The sequence below is a fragment of the Acyrthosiphon pisum genome, chromosome A1 (assembly GCF_005508785.2).
Source record: "Acyrthosiphon pisum isolate AL4f chromosome A1, pea_aphid_22Mar2018_4r6ur, whole genome shotgun sequence".
Classification (NCBI taxonomy): domain Eukaryota; kingdom Metazoa; phylum Arthropoda; class Insecta; order Hemiptera; family Aphididae; genus Acyrthosiphon; species Acyrthosiphon pisum.
The window spans coordinates 91,381,063-91,397,444 of NC_042494.1; the positions used below are offsets into that span (position 1 = coordinate 91,381,063).

General features: G+C 37.7%; 2 protein-coding genes across 7 annotated transcripts in view; both read right to left on the reverse strand.

Annotated features, from left to right (window-relative positions):
• LOC100159515 overlaps window positions 1-16,382 on the reverse strand; it is a 383,802-nt gene that overhangs the window by 7,909 nt on the left and 359,511 nt on the right. For all 6 annotated transcript variants that reach the window (XM_029487770.1, XM_016801133.2, XM_029487768.1 and 3 more), the window contains 3 exons: window positions 7,613-7,832; window positions 6,585-6,878; window positions 2,532-3,859 (listed from right to left, as the gene is read on the reverse strand). In XM_029487770.1, coding sequence (XP_029343630.1) covers window positions 2,532-3,859; window positions 6,585-6,878; window positions 7,613-7,832 — 1,842 coding nt within the window. The remainder of the gene's footprint in view (window positions 1-2,531; window positions 3,860-6,584; window positions 6,879-7,612; window positions 7,833-16,382) is intronic.
• Window positions 10,351-16,128, reverse strand: LOC107882576. The gene is made up of 2 exons (XM_016801136.2): window positions 12,827-16,128; window positions 10,351-12,723 (listed from the first exon to the last, which is right to left on the reverse strand). The coding sequence occupies exons 1-2, from the start codon at window positions 14,188-14,190 to the stop codon at window positions 11,775-11,777; spliced, it is 2,313 nt and encodes a 770-aa protein (XP_016656625.1). The 5' UTR covers window positions 14,191-16,128; the 3' UTR covers window positions 10,351-11,774.

Genomic DNA, 16,382 nt, shown 5'->3' on the forward strand with positions numbered 1-16,382 from the left:
AACAATATACTAGGAGCTTCTATTAAATTTTCAAGCTTTTTTATCCAACAAATAAAATTTTATTGATATTTAAAAAAAAAAAAACTAAAAAAAAATGGAAAATGAAAAAGTCCGTAAAGAGCTCAAAATAAATCAAAATATTTTGAAAATGGTGTATAGAAAATGCTACGATAAACATTCAGTCAAAATTTCATGTATCTACGGTAATTTTTTTTAAAGTTACACCAAAAACCAAATTCAATTTTGTGAAAAATCGATTTTGCGTAAAAATTCCCGTTTTTCCTTAATTTTTCTTTTGTTTTTCCCGGCGCTTTTGAAAACCACTGGGAAATTTAAATTTTGACCTCCCCAATGCACCAACGATATTCACTTTCTGATCGAACAAGATACTGAAGTTGAAAATCGTAGCATTATTTCGACTACTTATCGTGTACACAGACACAAAAAAAATAAAAAAAAAAATAAAAAAATAAAAAAACACACATCATTGTAAAATCAATACATTCATCGTTCCACTCAGAATCTAAAATGCCACACAGGACAAAAAAGAAGTTATCACATTATTTTAGGAGTCGTACACATTGCCGTTAAAGTTATTTTTAATCGAAACAAATCGACCGTGATAATGTTTTCAGATTGTACAATTTAGGTAGTTAGGTATAATCAATACATATCAACTCCAAAAATATTTTGATACGAATATTGTATACTTGAACAACATACAAGGTAGATTTATGAATGAATAATCAAGATAACAACCCGGTACACTCTTTATATTTATGAGCGATGTTCTATTTCATTGTTGTATTTTTATCGTAAAAGTATATTTTGTTTGTTTTAAAATGTGTTAAATTATTTTTAAAAAGGGGTTTTTATTTTTTTTTTATATATAAAAATTGTAAGTCGACTTTAGGTAGATAAAATATGTGACTATAACTATTATTCTCAGAAAATTGGTTCTGCTATCTCTAAAAAACCATGTGCACAACTTTTTTCGGTAAAAAACTCGAGTGAAAACGTTTCATCTTCAGTATAGGTAAACAAATTAATATAGGTACCTATGTGTAGGTATATGTAGTATAAAAGTTTACATGATTACATTTTGGAAGGAGATAAAGTGTAATGAGAGTGTATAAAGTTAATAAACAAATATATAATTTAAAGGTTAAAAGTAACTTAAAATGAGGATAGTGGAAAATTTAATTTTAATGACTTGGAATCGTAAGTACTTACAGACATAATTATTATAAATAAGTTAGATAAAAGTCACAAGTTAACCCCTTATACTTTATTTTTTTTTCCACGAGATGATTATATTTCGTTGAACATGATAGTATTACTGAAATTGCTTTAAATAATATAAACTTACAACATTAAGGTCACAGCTCTTTTATTTTATTTTTTTTATAAATTATACTTGGAATACTTTTATGCATAGTAATATTGTAAAGCAAAAAAAAAATTCTATTACGGCGTTTCATTTGCATAATCGCATTATTATTACACAATAAATTCACATCTAATCCGAGTGATGGGCGGTGTAGTGGGGAATAGTAATTAATTTTAAACCTAACAAAACGCGCGTATACTAGGTATATATATATTATTATATTATGTACGTACAGAGGGCTTTATTACTCTGTTAATATATATATATTTTTAATCGATTACCGTGTGCACAAATCGATGCTCATCGCAACAATATAATTACAATTCATCGAAGTAATCAATCGAAATGCTCGGGAAACGTGGTTAGTCCTTATCACGTTTACCGCCACGAGTACTTATATGATACCTCATCAAACTTTGTTCATACGTTTACATAAACACAGTTTTGTCAATTTAAAGAAATATTGATTAAAAAAAAACTAATAAAGATATTTGCAAGCCTGAAACACCTACTGAATATGGCAATATTGTACATTTTAAAATCAATGAGAAAATACTGATTATTGAGGCCTAGAACGAGATCTCACTAGACTTTTCAGTGAGATTTCAGATGAGATCTCAAAATCCAAGTTTTGTAATGTGTTTATTTAATATTATGGCATTTGGTAAAGTACCCAGATGAAACATGTAAACGGTTACGCGTGTAAGTTCTTACACGAAAAAAATACGGCCGTACGTAAGTTCACAATATGCGATCAAAAATAAACCAATATTTACGCGGTTATAGTTACTACACGGAGATAAGATGAAATGCACAACTTTGTGCACTGCACTGGACGTGTACAAGTATATATATTTACGTCATTATATTACAATAATAAGACTTAAAACATTAAAACGTAATCTCAATTCGTACAGACTCGCCTTGTTGATTTATATTGTATTCAATAATTAACAATATAATAAATGTATAAATTGGATTGAAAAATGATCGATGCCCGATGGGACACAAAAACAAACAATTGTTGACCACACCAAGTTCATGTCCTGCGGTCGTGTCAATCCCAAATGTGAATTAAGTGTGAAGGAGAGTACAGTTCGGTACAGTTCTTATACGCGTAATAATAAAAATAGCGACTGACCTGTAAGCGCATTCCGGGTGAACGTTCGACGACATGGCGTACACGTTGGTGGATGGCATGATGCGCGGCATTTTGGACACCTCCATCCAGGTGACGGCGTACGCACCGTACTCACGGTTTAGGAATTCGACGGCCACCGTCTTCGAGTTGGGCTGCAGCTGTTGGGCGCCGGTCAGCGGTTCGGCCCAGCCCGGCGAGAACGTCTCGTACGAGCCGCGGAGCGCGTTATAGCTGGCCCCCGTGTCGTACGGGCAAATGACCCGGGCGGTTTTGGGCCCGTCGCCCGCCCCGGTGTACACCACCACCCGGTTCCGGGTCGGGCACATGAACGAGTTGGTGCGCCACCGCTGGATCTCGTAGCCGCGCAACTTCATGTACACGAAGCCGCCGGTGCGCAACATGCTGCTGTCGGCCGTGGCCGGACCGATAAGCCAAGGAAAGTCAGCGCAAGCGCCTGCGCCCACGGCCGGACGCCGGCCACCGGCTGACGGCACGCCGATCAGGTCGATGAAGCCGCCCGGGCCGCGGAGGTGCCGGTGCTCGCGGGCGTCTCGGCATGCGTTCCTGTCCGCCAGCGACGCCTTGACGAACGCGTACTCGGCCGAGAACCCAAAGTCTCGGTGGTCCTGCGTCACGTTCATGTCGCGGACGGCGAACTCGACGCGGACGGCCGCACCGGGATACGATTCGAACGAGAACGGCTCACGTAGCCCCGAGCACGCGCACCCCACCGGAAGCTCGATGTCCGGCCACGGGTAGTGCGTGATCGTAACCCGGGCCTGAGTCCCGTCGTCCCTGGACCCGCCAACGCCATCCGAGCCCGCGTCCACGCCGCTGCCGCCGCCGTACACGCATCGCGACCGGTCCGTCCGGGCATCCTTCTCCGTCGCGCACGCCGTGCTGGCCGAGTGTATCCGGGACACGGTCACCCGAACCCGTTCTTCCGGCGACCCAGGCACGAACCGGAACACGCATGTCAGGTTCCGGCGGCCGCCCCGCCCGTAGAAGAACACGTTTTTCGGCGACCCGAAGTACCCGGAACCGGAGGCGAACGTTCGGCTGCACGCCGCCGGGCCCACGTCCCCGGGCCCCTGCCGCCGCTCCGCCGACTGGTCCACGAACTCGTATCGCAACAGAAACTGCAGCGGGAACAGTACCGAGCCCTGCTTCAGGTAGATCTCCACCGTCAGCTCGTCGGCCGACGACGTGTACGACTCCGCGGCCGCGCATGGCCGCACGTGCCTGGTGTCGTTGCCGAGTAACGCGTGGTCGCAGAGTCGCGGTAGGTCTTGTTCCTTGCAGAACTCGCCCATAAGTACCGGCTCGGACTGTTGGAAAAAAAAATCGAAACCAAATATTATTACATTACTCCATGAGTAATTTTAATAATAAAAAATAACCTAGAAAAAGAAATATTCATATTCGGATCGAACGAAATGGTTTTTTTTTATTGATATACACGATAAATCCTGCTAAGACAGGAATTGGATAAATAATATTCTTCTTAGTACGTTATTATTAAACGTTTTTATTACAATTTATTATTCGTTCGACGTCGCAATGATGACTTAACTGTGGCGTGACTAAAACAAGTGGCGTTGGCATACAATTATAAGTCTGAGAAATTCCAGCTGTCGTGAATATTAAACAGATAAGTCGTTTGCATGCCTACACCTCTCCTAGTAAGTTGTGATATGTTATCGTCATCGTAACACTAAAACATATTATGATATTCGTTCACTGTTATAACAGCGTTGGATTTAGTTCGACGGCCACCTACACGTATATGTATCGGAATTGCCTATACAACGCGCCGGCCAACTGACACATTAACACAATGTACCTACACATAATTTTATTAACTTATGTATTATAATAATTATAATAATTTTGCATATTATGTAAAATAACGGTTTAGTATAATGTCTGATTTTCCCACCACTCTATTAATGTTGATTGTTATCTTTATATTTATAATTATATAATATTATAATAACATGTTGTATCTACACACGTTTTTAATAAAAATAATGATTTTATTTTTCTTCGTTCAGTTGACAATCGATTTTGTCATCATATTTTAGTTTATGTGCTTTTGAAATATTAATATTTATTTTTGAAATACCCCACAGTGTAAAATCGATATTATTATTGTTATTAGTATACCTACCTACATTGTTCGATCGTTTTAGGTTTCTATATACGATGTATATGGAAATATATAGAGTATCTTTTATGTGCCCATCCACCAATCGTGACATGGTTACCAATTCCATTGTTGATTTTATAAAAAAATGTGGTCTACACTCAAAGAGATACTATTGTCTTTAATGTATTGTTTTATTGTCATAAAATTAATTAAATTATGTATTGTTATTATTCCATGTACCTATTATTATAGGTGTATTTAAATCAGCAGCTACTAGCAAGTATTTATCAATGGTCCTTTGGATATGTTTTTCGTTGAATAATATTGTTTATTGTATCAAGTATGTTATTTCCTAAGCGAAATTCAGGGGGGGTTTTAGCCGAGAAATGAAATTATAAATTGTTTTTAATTAAAAACTTAAATTTAAATGTCTTATTATGTAGTGGTCTAATTATTATTCGTCATAACATTATTATAAAGAAATAAAAAAATAGAATGTTCGATAATTGGGTTTACTTTTAAATGTGCATATTATAATATATTTATATATTATATCATTCCGTGTTTACAGATTTCCAACAACAGTATTGTTATTGTATGATTGCAAATATTGTAGTAAAGTTTGAATTAAATTACCATATTGTACTCAGCCAAAATGATAATATAGGTATCTGGGGTTATTATATTGTAATTAGTATCACAGTTCACAAATGTCTCTTCGGTAGAAAATTTAAGTCATTAGCATGATACCGGTATATGCTTACAAGACGCGCTAATTTAATAAAAGACTTGAAAAGTTACTCAGGAGCATTGCAAATCGAAATGTATAACTGGTAGTTTCCCCTGCATACCATGCGTATACTTGCGTATATATTGAAAAGTTATTTACTGATTAAATTTGTTTCCAGGTAAATGATAACAGATATGCATGGTTGAAAAATCAAGGTACTCAAGCGAATATTTAACATATTTTCATAACTTTTATATCAAAAAACCATATCGGTTATGATACTGTGATACAATATTGTATACGTGACGACGTAGTCAAATAATTATTTTATTAAAATATGATGTGTTGGTAGCGAAATTAGATGCACTTACACGCCTTGTACACGGTAAAACATATTTTAAATACCGACCCTTGTTCGAGGTAGCTGAATAAAATATTATGCAGTACCATGTCCTACGTCCAAGAAAGAATACTAAATGAATATATTCGACATTTTGAGCATATAATAAAGCATAAATTCTAGAAACTCCATGGGGATACCAATAAAGGCTAATCTAAAAAGAAACTTATGTTGTTAAGCGTTAAAGTACCATTATTATAAACAGATTTTCTTTTGTGCATGTTATAACATAAAAAATGTCATAAACGTTTTTTTTTACTCATTCCAACCGAGTTCTAAAAAATGGAACCGTATATTAATACTAACATAACTTTATTTAGGATTTAATGTAATACGGGACATTTATGTGTTTTTCATTGAAAATAATTTTTAACTGTACAACACTACAACGTGAAACCAAATTAATGCAAGGCTCCATAGAACAAGTACCCACCGAATGTTGTTCGAGTGTAGTTTGAGCACAGATAGCTGTAACGAAATTAGGTGGGTACTTAAATTAAACGAACGATATGTCGATATGCAGGTATAATATTATCAACAAACAAAACCTATAATTATTATTTTTATAATAAAATATTCAGTATTTATCATCATAGAACGATATTGGAACTAGTATTTACGGAGAATACAATTAGTTTTATTTCACCATCCGATTTAAATTACTCGTGTATGAATTATAAGTTATAGCCCGAAATGCCCCAACCCCTTCCATCCAGAGACCGGTATGGCTGGTTAAATTATTTACAGTTTTTTACGTCATCGAGATGGTCTGACCTTTTTGGTTTTTGTCGATACGATTTTGTCCCAAATTCGGAGTCTGGCGTTACATTCGTTGCTCAGGTGATAGGCGTTTGGATCAGTGCTGGCGGCATGGTACTTGATGAAAGACAGCCAGACCGTCTGATGACTGGAACCCTGAAAGTGGTATTTGCAAGACGTGTTTGGCGGCAACGAGTGCCTGGGGCTGTCCAACAGGCCCCAGTTGGTGTTGTTGAACGGTTTGATGAAGAATTCACACTGGCTGGTGTTTTTGGCGTAGCTGGGAGATTTGTTGTCGACAAACAGTATCTGAAAGGTCACGAAAACAGGTACCGTGTTAAATTTATATACATAGGTGCATTAAGAAGCCGGAGTTGTATATGCATAAAATAATAATGTGTCAAATTAAACTAATATAGAATAAGACGCGAGGAAAAAGTCACAAAAAACGCATCAGTGTAATATAGTATAATAATAGTAAAATATTGATTTATTTTTTAAACAGGTCGCAGCATACAATTTAATAATGAAAAATAATTATATAAGTACCCAATAGTACAGTAAATTATAATAATTCAATTTATTGATAGTTTTTGTTTTTAACAATGAAATATATTATTATAATATAAGTATGATATATATTATATATTATGGATTAATAAAAACGTATTGTTTTTTTGGTTTTTATTTAATATTAAATATGAAACACACAGAGCTTTTAGAGTGAAAATAATTTAACAAAAACAATTTGTGACAATGTCACACGAGAAAACATTTTTCTCATAAAAATCGTATATAGTTTATCATTTATCGGCATTCGACGTCACGTTTTCATCGTTAACTAGTATAAAAATTCATGACCGACGATATTAAAAAACTCGATTGTTTACTAAAAGAATATAAGTACCTAATGTGAAATGTGAAAAATACAGTTTTGGTTATGCGAGTCGTGCCACGCCGCGCTGTCGTAATAGCAAAGATAATATTGATTATGATATAATAGTATAACAAATAATATACATTACATGTAAAACTATAATTACCTCCACGTCCAATTCAAATCCTGGCAAGTAGCTGAGCGGCACCGGATGGAACGGGTTGTCGAACGCGGAAGTGTGGAATTCCAACAGCATATTGGGCCCGGAACTGACGATATCCGGTACCGCGTCACCGCCGCACAACCTCACCAGTACTGGGTCCGTGGCCAACGAGCCGTCGTACACAGTCAAATAGTCTTGAATCACGTTGCACTGGTCCCAAACCCTGCAGCAGAGGAATCAAAAAAGTCCGAATTGTTAGGTTGTATTACGTCGATACAACAATGTTGTTCCGTACGCATGTACGGGGTGATTTTTTTAAACACACTTACCCCCATTTTCTCCTTTAGAAGTACATATTTTATTCGAACTATGTTTCTTAGAATTTTTAAGTTCAGTGCCTAAAGACCATACTAATATTTTCAAATTCCTGATATTTTTTGTATTACTTAAGGAGTGTTGTGTGGTGATACGAAATTCTATTTTTCAAATGAGGACCTCCGTTTCTTACTGAAAATTATTTGTCAGATGATTTTCTAGAAAATGTTAATTAATCTAAATCAAAATTTTAATGAGTTGTTTCTGAGTTACTATAATGCTTATACTTACTGAGGATAGTAAAATGGTTTTAAAAAAATATAAACTTAATGTAATAGTAGGTGTAGTATATTTATTATTCTTGTATCAGTTATCGGATAAATCATTTATATTAATACATCGAAATTAATTACTAACATTTTAAAATATTTACTTAAGCCACTGTCATAGACATAATATTATCTTTGGTATACAAAGTTATTAAGCTTAAAAACTATTCGTTCAAATTTTGATTTAGATACACGAGAATTTAAAAAAAAAAATTAAATATAAGTTATTTAAACTTATATATTATTGAGATACACTATCTAGGTACACAGAAAATGCATAATAAGAATATTTGATAAATTACATACCTATATAGCGTGGAAATAGTGACACTACGATTTTATTACTTACTATAGGTATTCAGTGGTTATTCAGGTACGGTATTATAGAAGGACAACATACCATGTTATTTTTAGCCTGCGTCAGAGATTGCCGGGGAGGTTTGGTATGTGCAAATGTTTCATGAGTGGGGTGCTATATAATTAAAAGTGAAAAGGTGGGTGTTGGTATTTGAAAAACAGAAGTTTATACTGTCCTAGGATTATTCTTAAGTGGTACAAAAAATCTCAAGTATTTAGAAATATGGTGTACATGTGTATTTTATAGTTACAAAAATCAAAACTTGTATTGAATGTATGCATAACTTAAGCATAAAAAAGTGGTGAGCATGCTTAAAAAATCACCTTGTGGCCTGTATAGTATGCAATTTATGTAAACGCACACACACAAGCTCGTGAGTATTGATGAATATATTATTATTATTATTGTCCTAATAATGCAGTCACCCTGTAACGCCGCGACGTCATGTCAAAACGCGTTGATTAACGCGAAACGACAAACGTTAATTTATTACGCCATTGTCGCGATCCACGCGGGACCCCTGACTACAACAACAATAATAATAGTTTATGATGGGTTATGTATAATAATAATGATAATATGCTGTTGGCCGATTTCTGTTGTTATCTAATTTATTTTTTCATCCTAATCGATATAAGGGGTGTGGGAGTAGAGAGTGCGCGTCGACTCTCGTGCAGTTCGTTATTATTATTATTTCCATCGCGCCCATCGTCGTTATATTGTTGTTATTAAAACTTCGAATTTCTAAAAACAAACTTTATTAATATTAGTCACAAATGTGCCAATAATATCGATATTTTAACATTATATTATAATCAACTAAATAATTTGAAACTTTCAAGTGGACGCCGTTTAATTTTGTCGCCGTCGTCATCGTCCCGCCAAAACTGCGCGCGTCTTAAAATAATTTAAATTTTAAACAAAAAATATCGTCTTTAAAGTGTTATTAATACCAAATATTCCAACGATAGCGACGAACAGAAAAACACTTTTATAATACCACATCATCACGTATAGTTACGCCGTTTCATGCAGAAAAAAAAACACAAATAACCCACGTGGTTGTATATATCATTGTGAGTTCCATGTATTTATTACGTACCTACCTATAACTTATAATGAAAAATAAAAAGCTCCGCGAATATAAATCGTGATAATAGCCATTATATCTATACACTCAATCTTAAAACAAGTATTAAACTTTTATCTTGTCACGCGAACACTTTGATAACATTGTCTTGTGATAACTTTTTTTAAATTTTAAAACTCTGTTACATTAAGTACATTTGTATTAAGTTAAACACAGTGTCTTATGTATATACATATTTTAATAAAATTACAAGTTTTTGTTTGCGTTATATTATTAGTTCACTGTATCTCTGGTCACGCGTATATATATTATATATATAATATATCGGTGTCACAAAAATTATATTTTCTAAAAAATGTTGAAGTTATGACTTATGTACGTAACTTATTGTCCCTGGGAGGTACTATAACAGCTCGCACATAAAATATGGCCATTATAAATCGTTTTTAAAATATAACTAAATAAAGCAATAAGTTAACAGACTAAAAACTTTGTTTTCGATATCTTATGTTTTCTGTCTTTTGCGTCTGATAAATAAAGATATAAGTGTAAGCAAAACATTGATCAAATAAACAATTGATAGGTTTTTTTGTTGTTTGACATTTTATTCATGATAAATTCTCATTGTTTTTTTTTAAAATTAAAACAAAATAAATTTTTTTTTCTATTTTACTATAAATATTATAAGTGGTAGAACAGTAGGATTTTTAAATAACATATACTATATATCATCATAAAATTTTACAAAAACGTTTGTACGATTTTCCGTGGAAAAATCCTTAACGTGAAATACACACAATGAAAACATTCAGGAAATACAAAACACAGTTTGTATTTAATGATTCTTTTTTCCACACACAAAGTGATTTAAACGTCCCAGGCGTCAGATTAATGCTTATTCGAACAGTTTAGTTATCCTAGGGAAAAATGTATTAGAAAGTGGTAAAAGTCGTGTTTGGACACATTTTTATTGAAACACATTTGCAAAGTTTTCACCGTCCAGAGAGAAAGAAAAATTATACTTTCGAGAAATCTTTGGCCATCGACGTGATTTATGATATAATCGCCTTATTCGTTTTAATGCGAGAATCTTTGTTTTCGCTCGTTCCCTCGGCAGTCATTAAGGGGCTTCGTCGGTTAACAATAACGTTCAGTGCAGTGTTCATAAATAATGCCGACCGAGTTGTTTACCTTTCTTGTTAAGTAGTTCGTTTATGCTAATTAAGCGTTTACAAAAATTAACAATAACGATAAAAACGGCATTATAAATCAATAAACTGTACTTTTGACCGACGTCAATAACGTTTGACAATAGGTACGTTATTATTATGATAAAGAGCGTAAAGCCAATTTGGAAAAAAAAATAGTGAATATGCGAGGATAAATGCATGCAAATAGGCAAATATGGGTAACATGAAGTATTTTTTTTTTTTTGATAATAATTATTAAAACGATATAATATTACGTAATATTTAATTGCGTTTTAATTGTTTTAAAAAAATTTAAAACGTAAATAATGTCGGTGAATTGTAAACAAGCTACACACAATGATTATTATTTATTGTTGTATAAAATTATACCTACTTTTAAATTAAATATCGCGATCATTTATTTTAATTACGCATTGCATAGTATTATGTTTTTTAGAAAACAATAAACACAGGTACGCAAATTTGAAATCCTTATAAGTCATAGCAATATTATATTTTAGACTTAGAGTGAGCAATGGAAGTCATAGATAACTCAGAACAAACATGTTTTATCTGGAGGCATTCATAAGAATATCATGGACTAACTTTTAAATTGGAAATTGATTACGGACGGTATTTTAGTTAATTTAGAACTTCTCATGCAGCTTTCTAAAAATTATTGATAACCCGGAAAACGATGACAAAGCAAATACTGATCGGTTAAGTTTCGACCAAATGTACCAATGTAGTTCAACAGCTCTTCAGATGGTTATCGAAACCATAAACACGTTATACGATCGAATTGAAAAAATAATCATTTTGGGGGTAAATTTGAAATTTCAAGTCAGTGTTTGTTGTGCCAACGAGTAGTGGTCTTGCGTAATCACATGTTTACGGAGGGATGAGAGACGAGAGAGGTTTCTCCGTTAAGTTCGTCGAGTTCATCTAGTTCGTCGTCAACGTCGTCATCGTTGACCGGAAGTACGGCGTTCAACCTATCAGCCAACGTTTTAATGGTTATCAGGTGGTCGGCCAGAGCCTTGTCCACCAACTCAGCCATTCGGTCGTCGAACCGGTTTTGGGTAAGTGTTCTCACCACTGTCACCGGCCATGGCGTCTCATGGTCGGAACCCTCGCGCACTTGACAGACTGTCCGCCGCGACTTGTGGTGGTTGACGAACTCGTAACCGGACAGGTCCCTGCGGCATACTAAGTACTTGTCGTCGGTCACTGGTTCTCCGGACTCGGAGCCCTGGCAAAACTGTACGACTGGCCTGGTCATCGTCATCCGGACTTTGGCACCGTCTGACAGGTACGTCACGCACACAAAGTGATCGGCTTGCCCGAAGTCAGCGGACGTACATGTGCCGTCAGCCGAGATTACGGTGACCACGTCGTCAAAAAACTCAAACACCGGCCGGCCATCTGGCCACACGTATCGTTGGCTGTGGTCGTCCGTGAGGCTGTCCGCGTTCCGCGGGGTCACGACGAAATCGCCGCTGGGCAGCCGGGTCACCGCGACCACGGTACCGTCGGTCAGGCCGACGGTCAGCTCGGTTTGCCGTTCACCACTGCTCGCCGTTATCGCGCTGTGAATGGTCACCCAAAACTCGCCACATTCCACTTTCATCCGGTACCGCTGTTCACCTGCTAACACCGAACTTCCGCTGTCGTCGTCGCGGAGCTCGTACACTTCAGCCCGAATTTCGGTATCGCCGGTAACCGACACGTAGTGTACCGCGTAGTCTGACGCGTCAACGTAACCGAATGCCCGGTACCGAAACACGTTCGGATCGGTCATCGCTAAAGGACGGCCAGCATCGTAGTTACCACTATACCAGAAAGAGGAACAGCCGGAATGCAATGACAATATATTAAAATGATGACGGACGGCGTGGTAACCGCGAGCTTATATCTTTTACTGGCATCACTAACCTCTTAAAGTCTATCGTCCGAAACGCCTCGTTATGGAACTCTTTGAAATTGGTGGGCCCCGCAAACCTGTGCAAGTGACTCTGCTCGACGAAACGCCCGCGTCCACCATCCGTGAATCTAAACACCAGCTTGTCGGTGAGTGCAAAGTATCGAACTTCGTAGTCGAAGTGTGTCGACGCGTAGTCCACCAGTCTTTGGGGCAAGACGTGCGGTTCCAAGTGTTCCACATGACTCCGAATTATGAAGTGTTTTCCGGCGACGTCATCGCCGGCGGCCATTAAGTCCTGCAGATGATCCACGGCCAAAAACCGTTCGCAGCGTTGCCGGATTTCCGGCCGGAACAACGACGGGCCGACCGCCGTCGCGGACCCGGCCACAGACGATGCGCCGCCGACTGTCCACCGCCAACGTCTGGTGGCGATGAACTTGGCGTTCAGGCACATATCAAAATGTTCAGCCGACAACTCCGCGAGTTCCGGGTCGGCGACGGCCCTGAGGTTTTCGGTCAAGCACGCAGCCAGTGTGCGGTCGGTGTGCGTCGGAGTGATTTTAGCATGTTTGTGCCAAAACGTGGACGCGAAAGACGCGGCCACCCGGGTAGTCCGTTTTGTGTAATCGAGCGCGGCCGCAGCGGAACAGTTAAAGCTGGACGATACCAAGCGAGCTGCGTCTTCGGCCGCCCTGTCACCTTCTTCGACCACACCGGACGCCAACGTCCACCGGCCGTCGTCTGTCGCCGCTGAGTCTGCACGCGCCGCGCCGCACAACTGTTCCAAGATGGCGTCCAGAACGGGTTCGACAGCCTGGACACCTTTGCCGAAAGTGTCCATGATGGACGCGTACACGCCGTCCTGCGTGCTGTCCACTTCGGCGGTGGCCACCGAGGGTATGTTGCGTAGGCCGCGTGCGTACCGCCGGTAATCGTAGCACAAGTCGTTGACGAATCGCAGCACATGACTGATTATGTCAAGGTCGTCGTCGTTGTCGTCGATACCGGCTGAGCAGTTCCACCCGGACATGGTGATGCCGTCGTCCGACCAGAGCGATTCGGACCAGTCGCTGCCGTCCGCTATGTCCACGGATGAGAATATCACGTTCACGGGCAACCCTCGTTCCCGGTATAACCATCTGGCCAATGCCGGGTCCCGGTAACCGGTCAGCACTAACCGGACGCCGTGGCCGTGGTGTCCCGACAGTCGGAATTCCCGGTCAACGGCGTCCACTATCGATGGCGGACCCGTCCGGTAATCGAAAACTTTCACGGCACGTCCGTCGCCGGCGTTCTGATTTCTGTACCGCTCAATCGCCTCGTCTGACGGCCAACTCTCTTCGTCACCGTTGTTAAAGAACATCAAAACGCTCATGGTGCGTACCGCGGTATGATATATGGTATATGGTATCGTATTAGGTCGGGTTAGGTATAATATTATGAAGTATGTTTGTTGACTGCTCACAGTCGCCGGATCTCAGGATAGTCCAAAACAAACGCGTGATGTTGATCATCGTCGTCCGGCAACGACTTCTATGAGCGTTTTAAAAAAAATTTCAAAAACGACAGTGTATTTCGATTTCATATTCTATATTACTCCTCGCGCGATATCATAATGAATTATGCGGTGGTCTCATAATGTTATACGACGGAAATCTACTCAACTGCTGCAGTGTTGTAGACGATGGGTAAATGACTGTCAGAACACCATTAACCCATCCAGGACCAAAGATAAATTTTGGGATTATATCATGTTTAAAGATAATACAATGTATCAACAATATATTCCACAATTCTTGACTTTCCCTATACACTTATATGATTATACGATAAATTATGTGTTCTTTTGAATATCTGCAGTGCATGACCTCAAGGAGTCTTCCGATAAATCATGACGACAAATGAACTTGAGCTCCTGTTAAAGTAGGTAACGAAACACCTGCCCAACAGTCTCCATATTATACAAAATGTCGTCTATATTGTAATAGTATAAAAAAACAAAAACAAAATGATTATATCCCAGCCTGACCGGAAACCGGACATTTTCTTCTAGTCCAGACCACAATAATGGACCGCCATTATTCGGCGTTGCTTTATGCCAACACACTTTTGCTATTTTATAATGTTTTCGGACGTTACACGTGTAGATTTGTCTTTGTTAATTTGCACGCGCCATTTCGCTTCTCAGGTTTGCTCGACTTGGTCAGCGCGCGTTTTCGGAGGGTAATCGACCGAAATGTTTATTTGTTGTTTGTGGGATATCAGCCGGAATCATTTACGTAGGTTCGTCGCCAACGTGACGAAATGGCGTTTTTCCGACGCCTTCCAAAGGATTTATTATATATATTGAACGGAAGTGAAAAACAAAATAATAACACGAGACACGATGATGCAATGTATCGGAGGGCGGGACTGTTCGGGCGAACGGACGACTGTAAATGATTTTTATTTTTCTTAGATCCCGTTCAATTGGCATGCCACGTTATTTGTTCGGGAAACAATGCGAGATTTAAATGTGACTTTTACATTATTATAGAGACCGGGAATAATGGAATTTGCTCTTGAACAACAATCGAGAAACGTTCCATTAAAAATACATTAGCCTAATTTATTAAGTTCACTCGACTCTTACTCATTGTTTGACTTTTTGGCGAGCCAAAATGGTATATTACTTATATATCGAGCTAATACGGTGGTTCTTACGTCTTATGTAATAAATAAATGTGTGTGTGCGTATTACAGAATTGTATTAAAATACATCGGAGTGAGATATTTTTTGCAACGTGTATTTTAAAGTGTTGTTGTTGGTTGGTTGGTATTGTTTTGCGAGGAAGTGAAGCAGAGTGTATATTATGTTATACCTTTATAGTTCAAAATTAATATAGTAATACTATACTATGATATATAATATATAATTATATTTAGGTAGAAATCTAAAATAAAGTCCGTCTATATGTTTGTTTGGGATAATTTTCAAAACTACTGGTTCAATATCGAAAAGCAAATAACATCAATGAAACGGGTCTCGATATCCTAATAAACATATGGGGAAATAAGACCGACCAAACTTCTGATCACTGAAACTAAGTGGAGAGAGAGGAATACACTCGTAGCACCAACTGTCCGGTTTTTACTGCGAATTTTTCTAATAGTCTGTGATGTATGTTGTATACGTTTGTAGTTTGTACTTTGTTTGTTTATGACAGAGTTGAGCAATACGCCAATACGACTTGTATTATAATATACATACAGTGAAACTTACATAATATTACGAAGTCTCAATAAAAAAAAATTCATATTATAGAGGAATTCGTTAAATATAATTAAATTAATGTGCTATTTGGTTTGTTACTTAACAATAGAACATTTTGTTAAATGGAAGTTTTTTGTTATATTATGAATGTTTCGGTGTCATATATTATTCTACACTATTAAAAGCTCAATCAAAACTACTGCAGTATCTGATTTTTTAATATTTTTTTACGATCCCTTTTTGTATTCCATATTCGGAGTTCGAATAAAATCGTTTTCAACTAACGATTTCGTAAACATACATAAAATAGATTC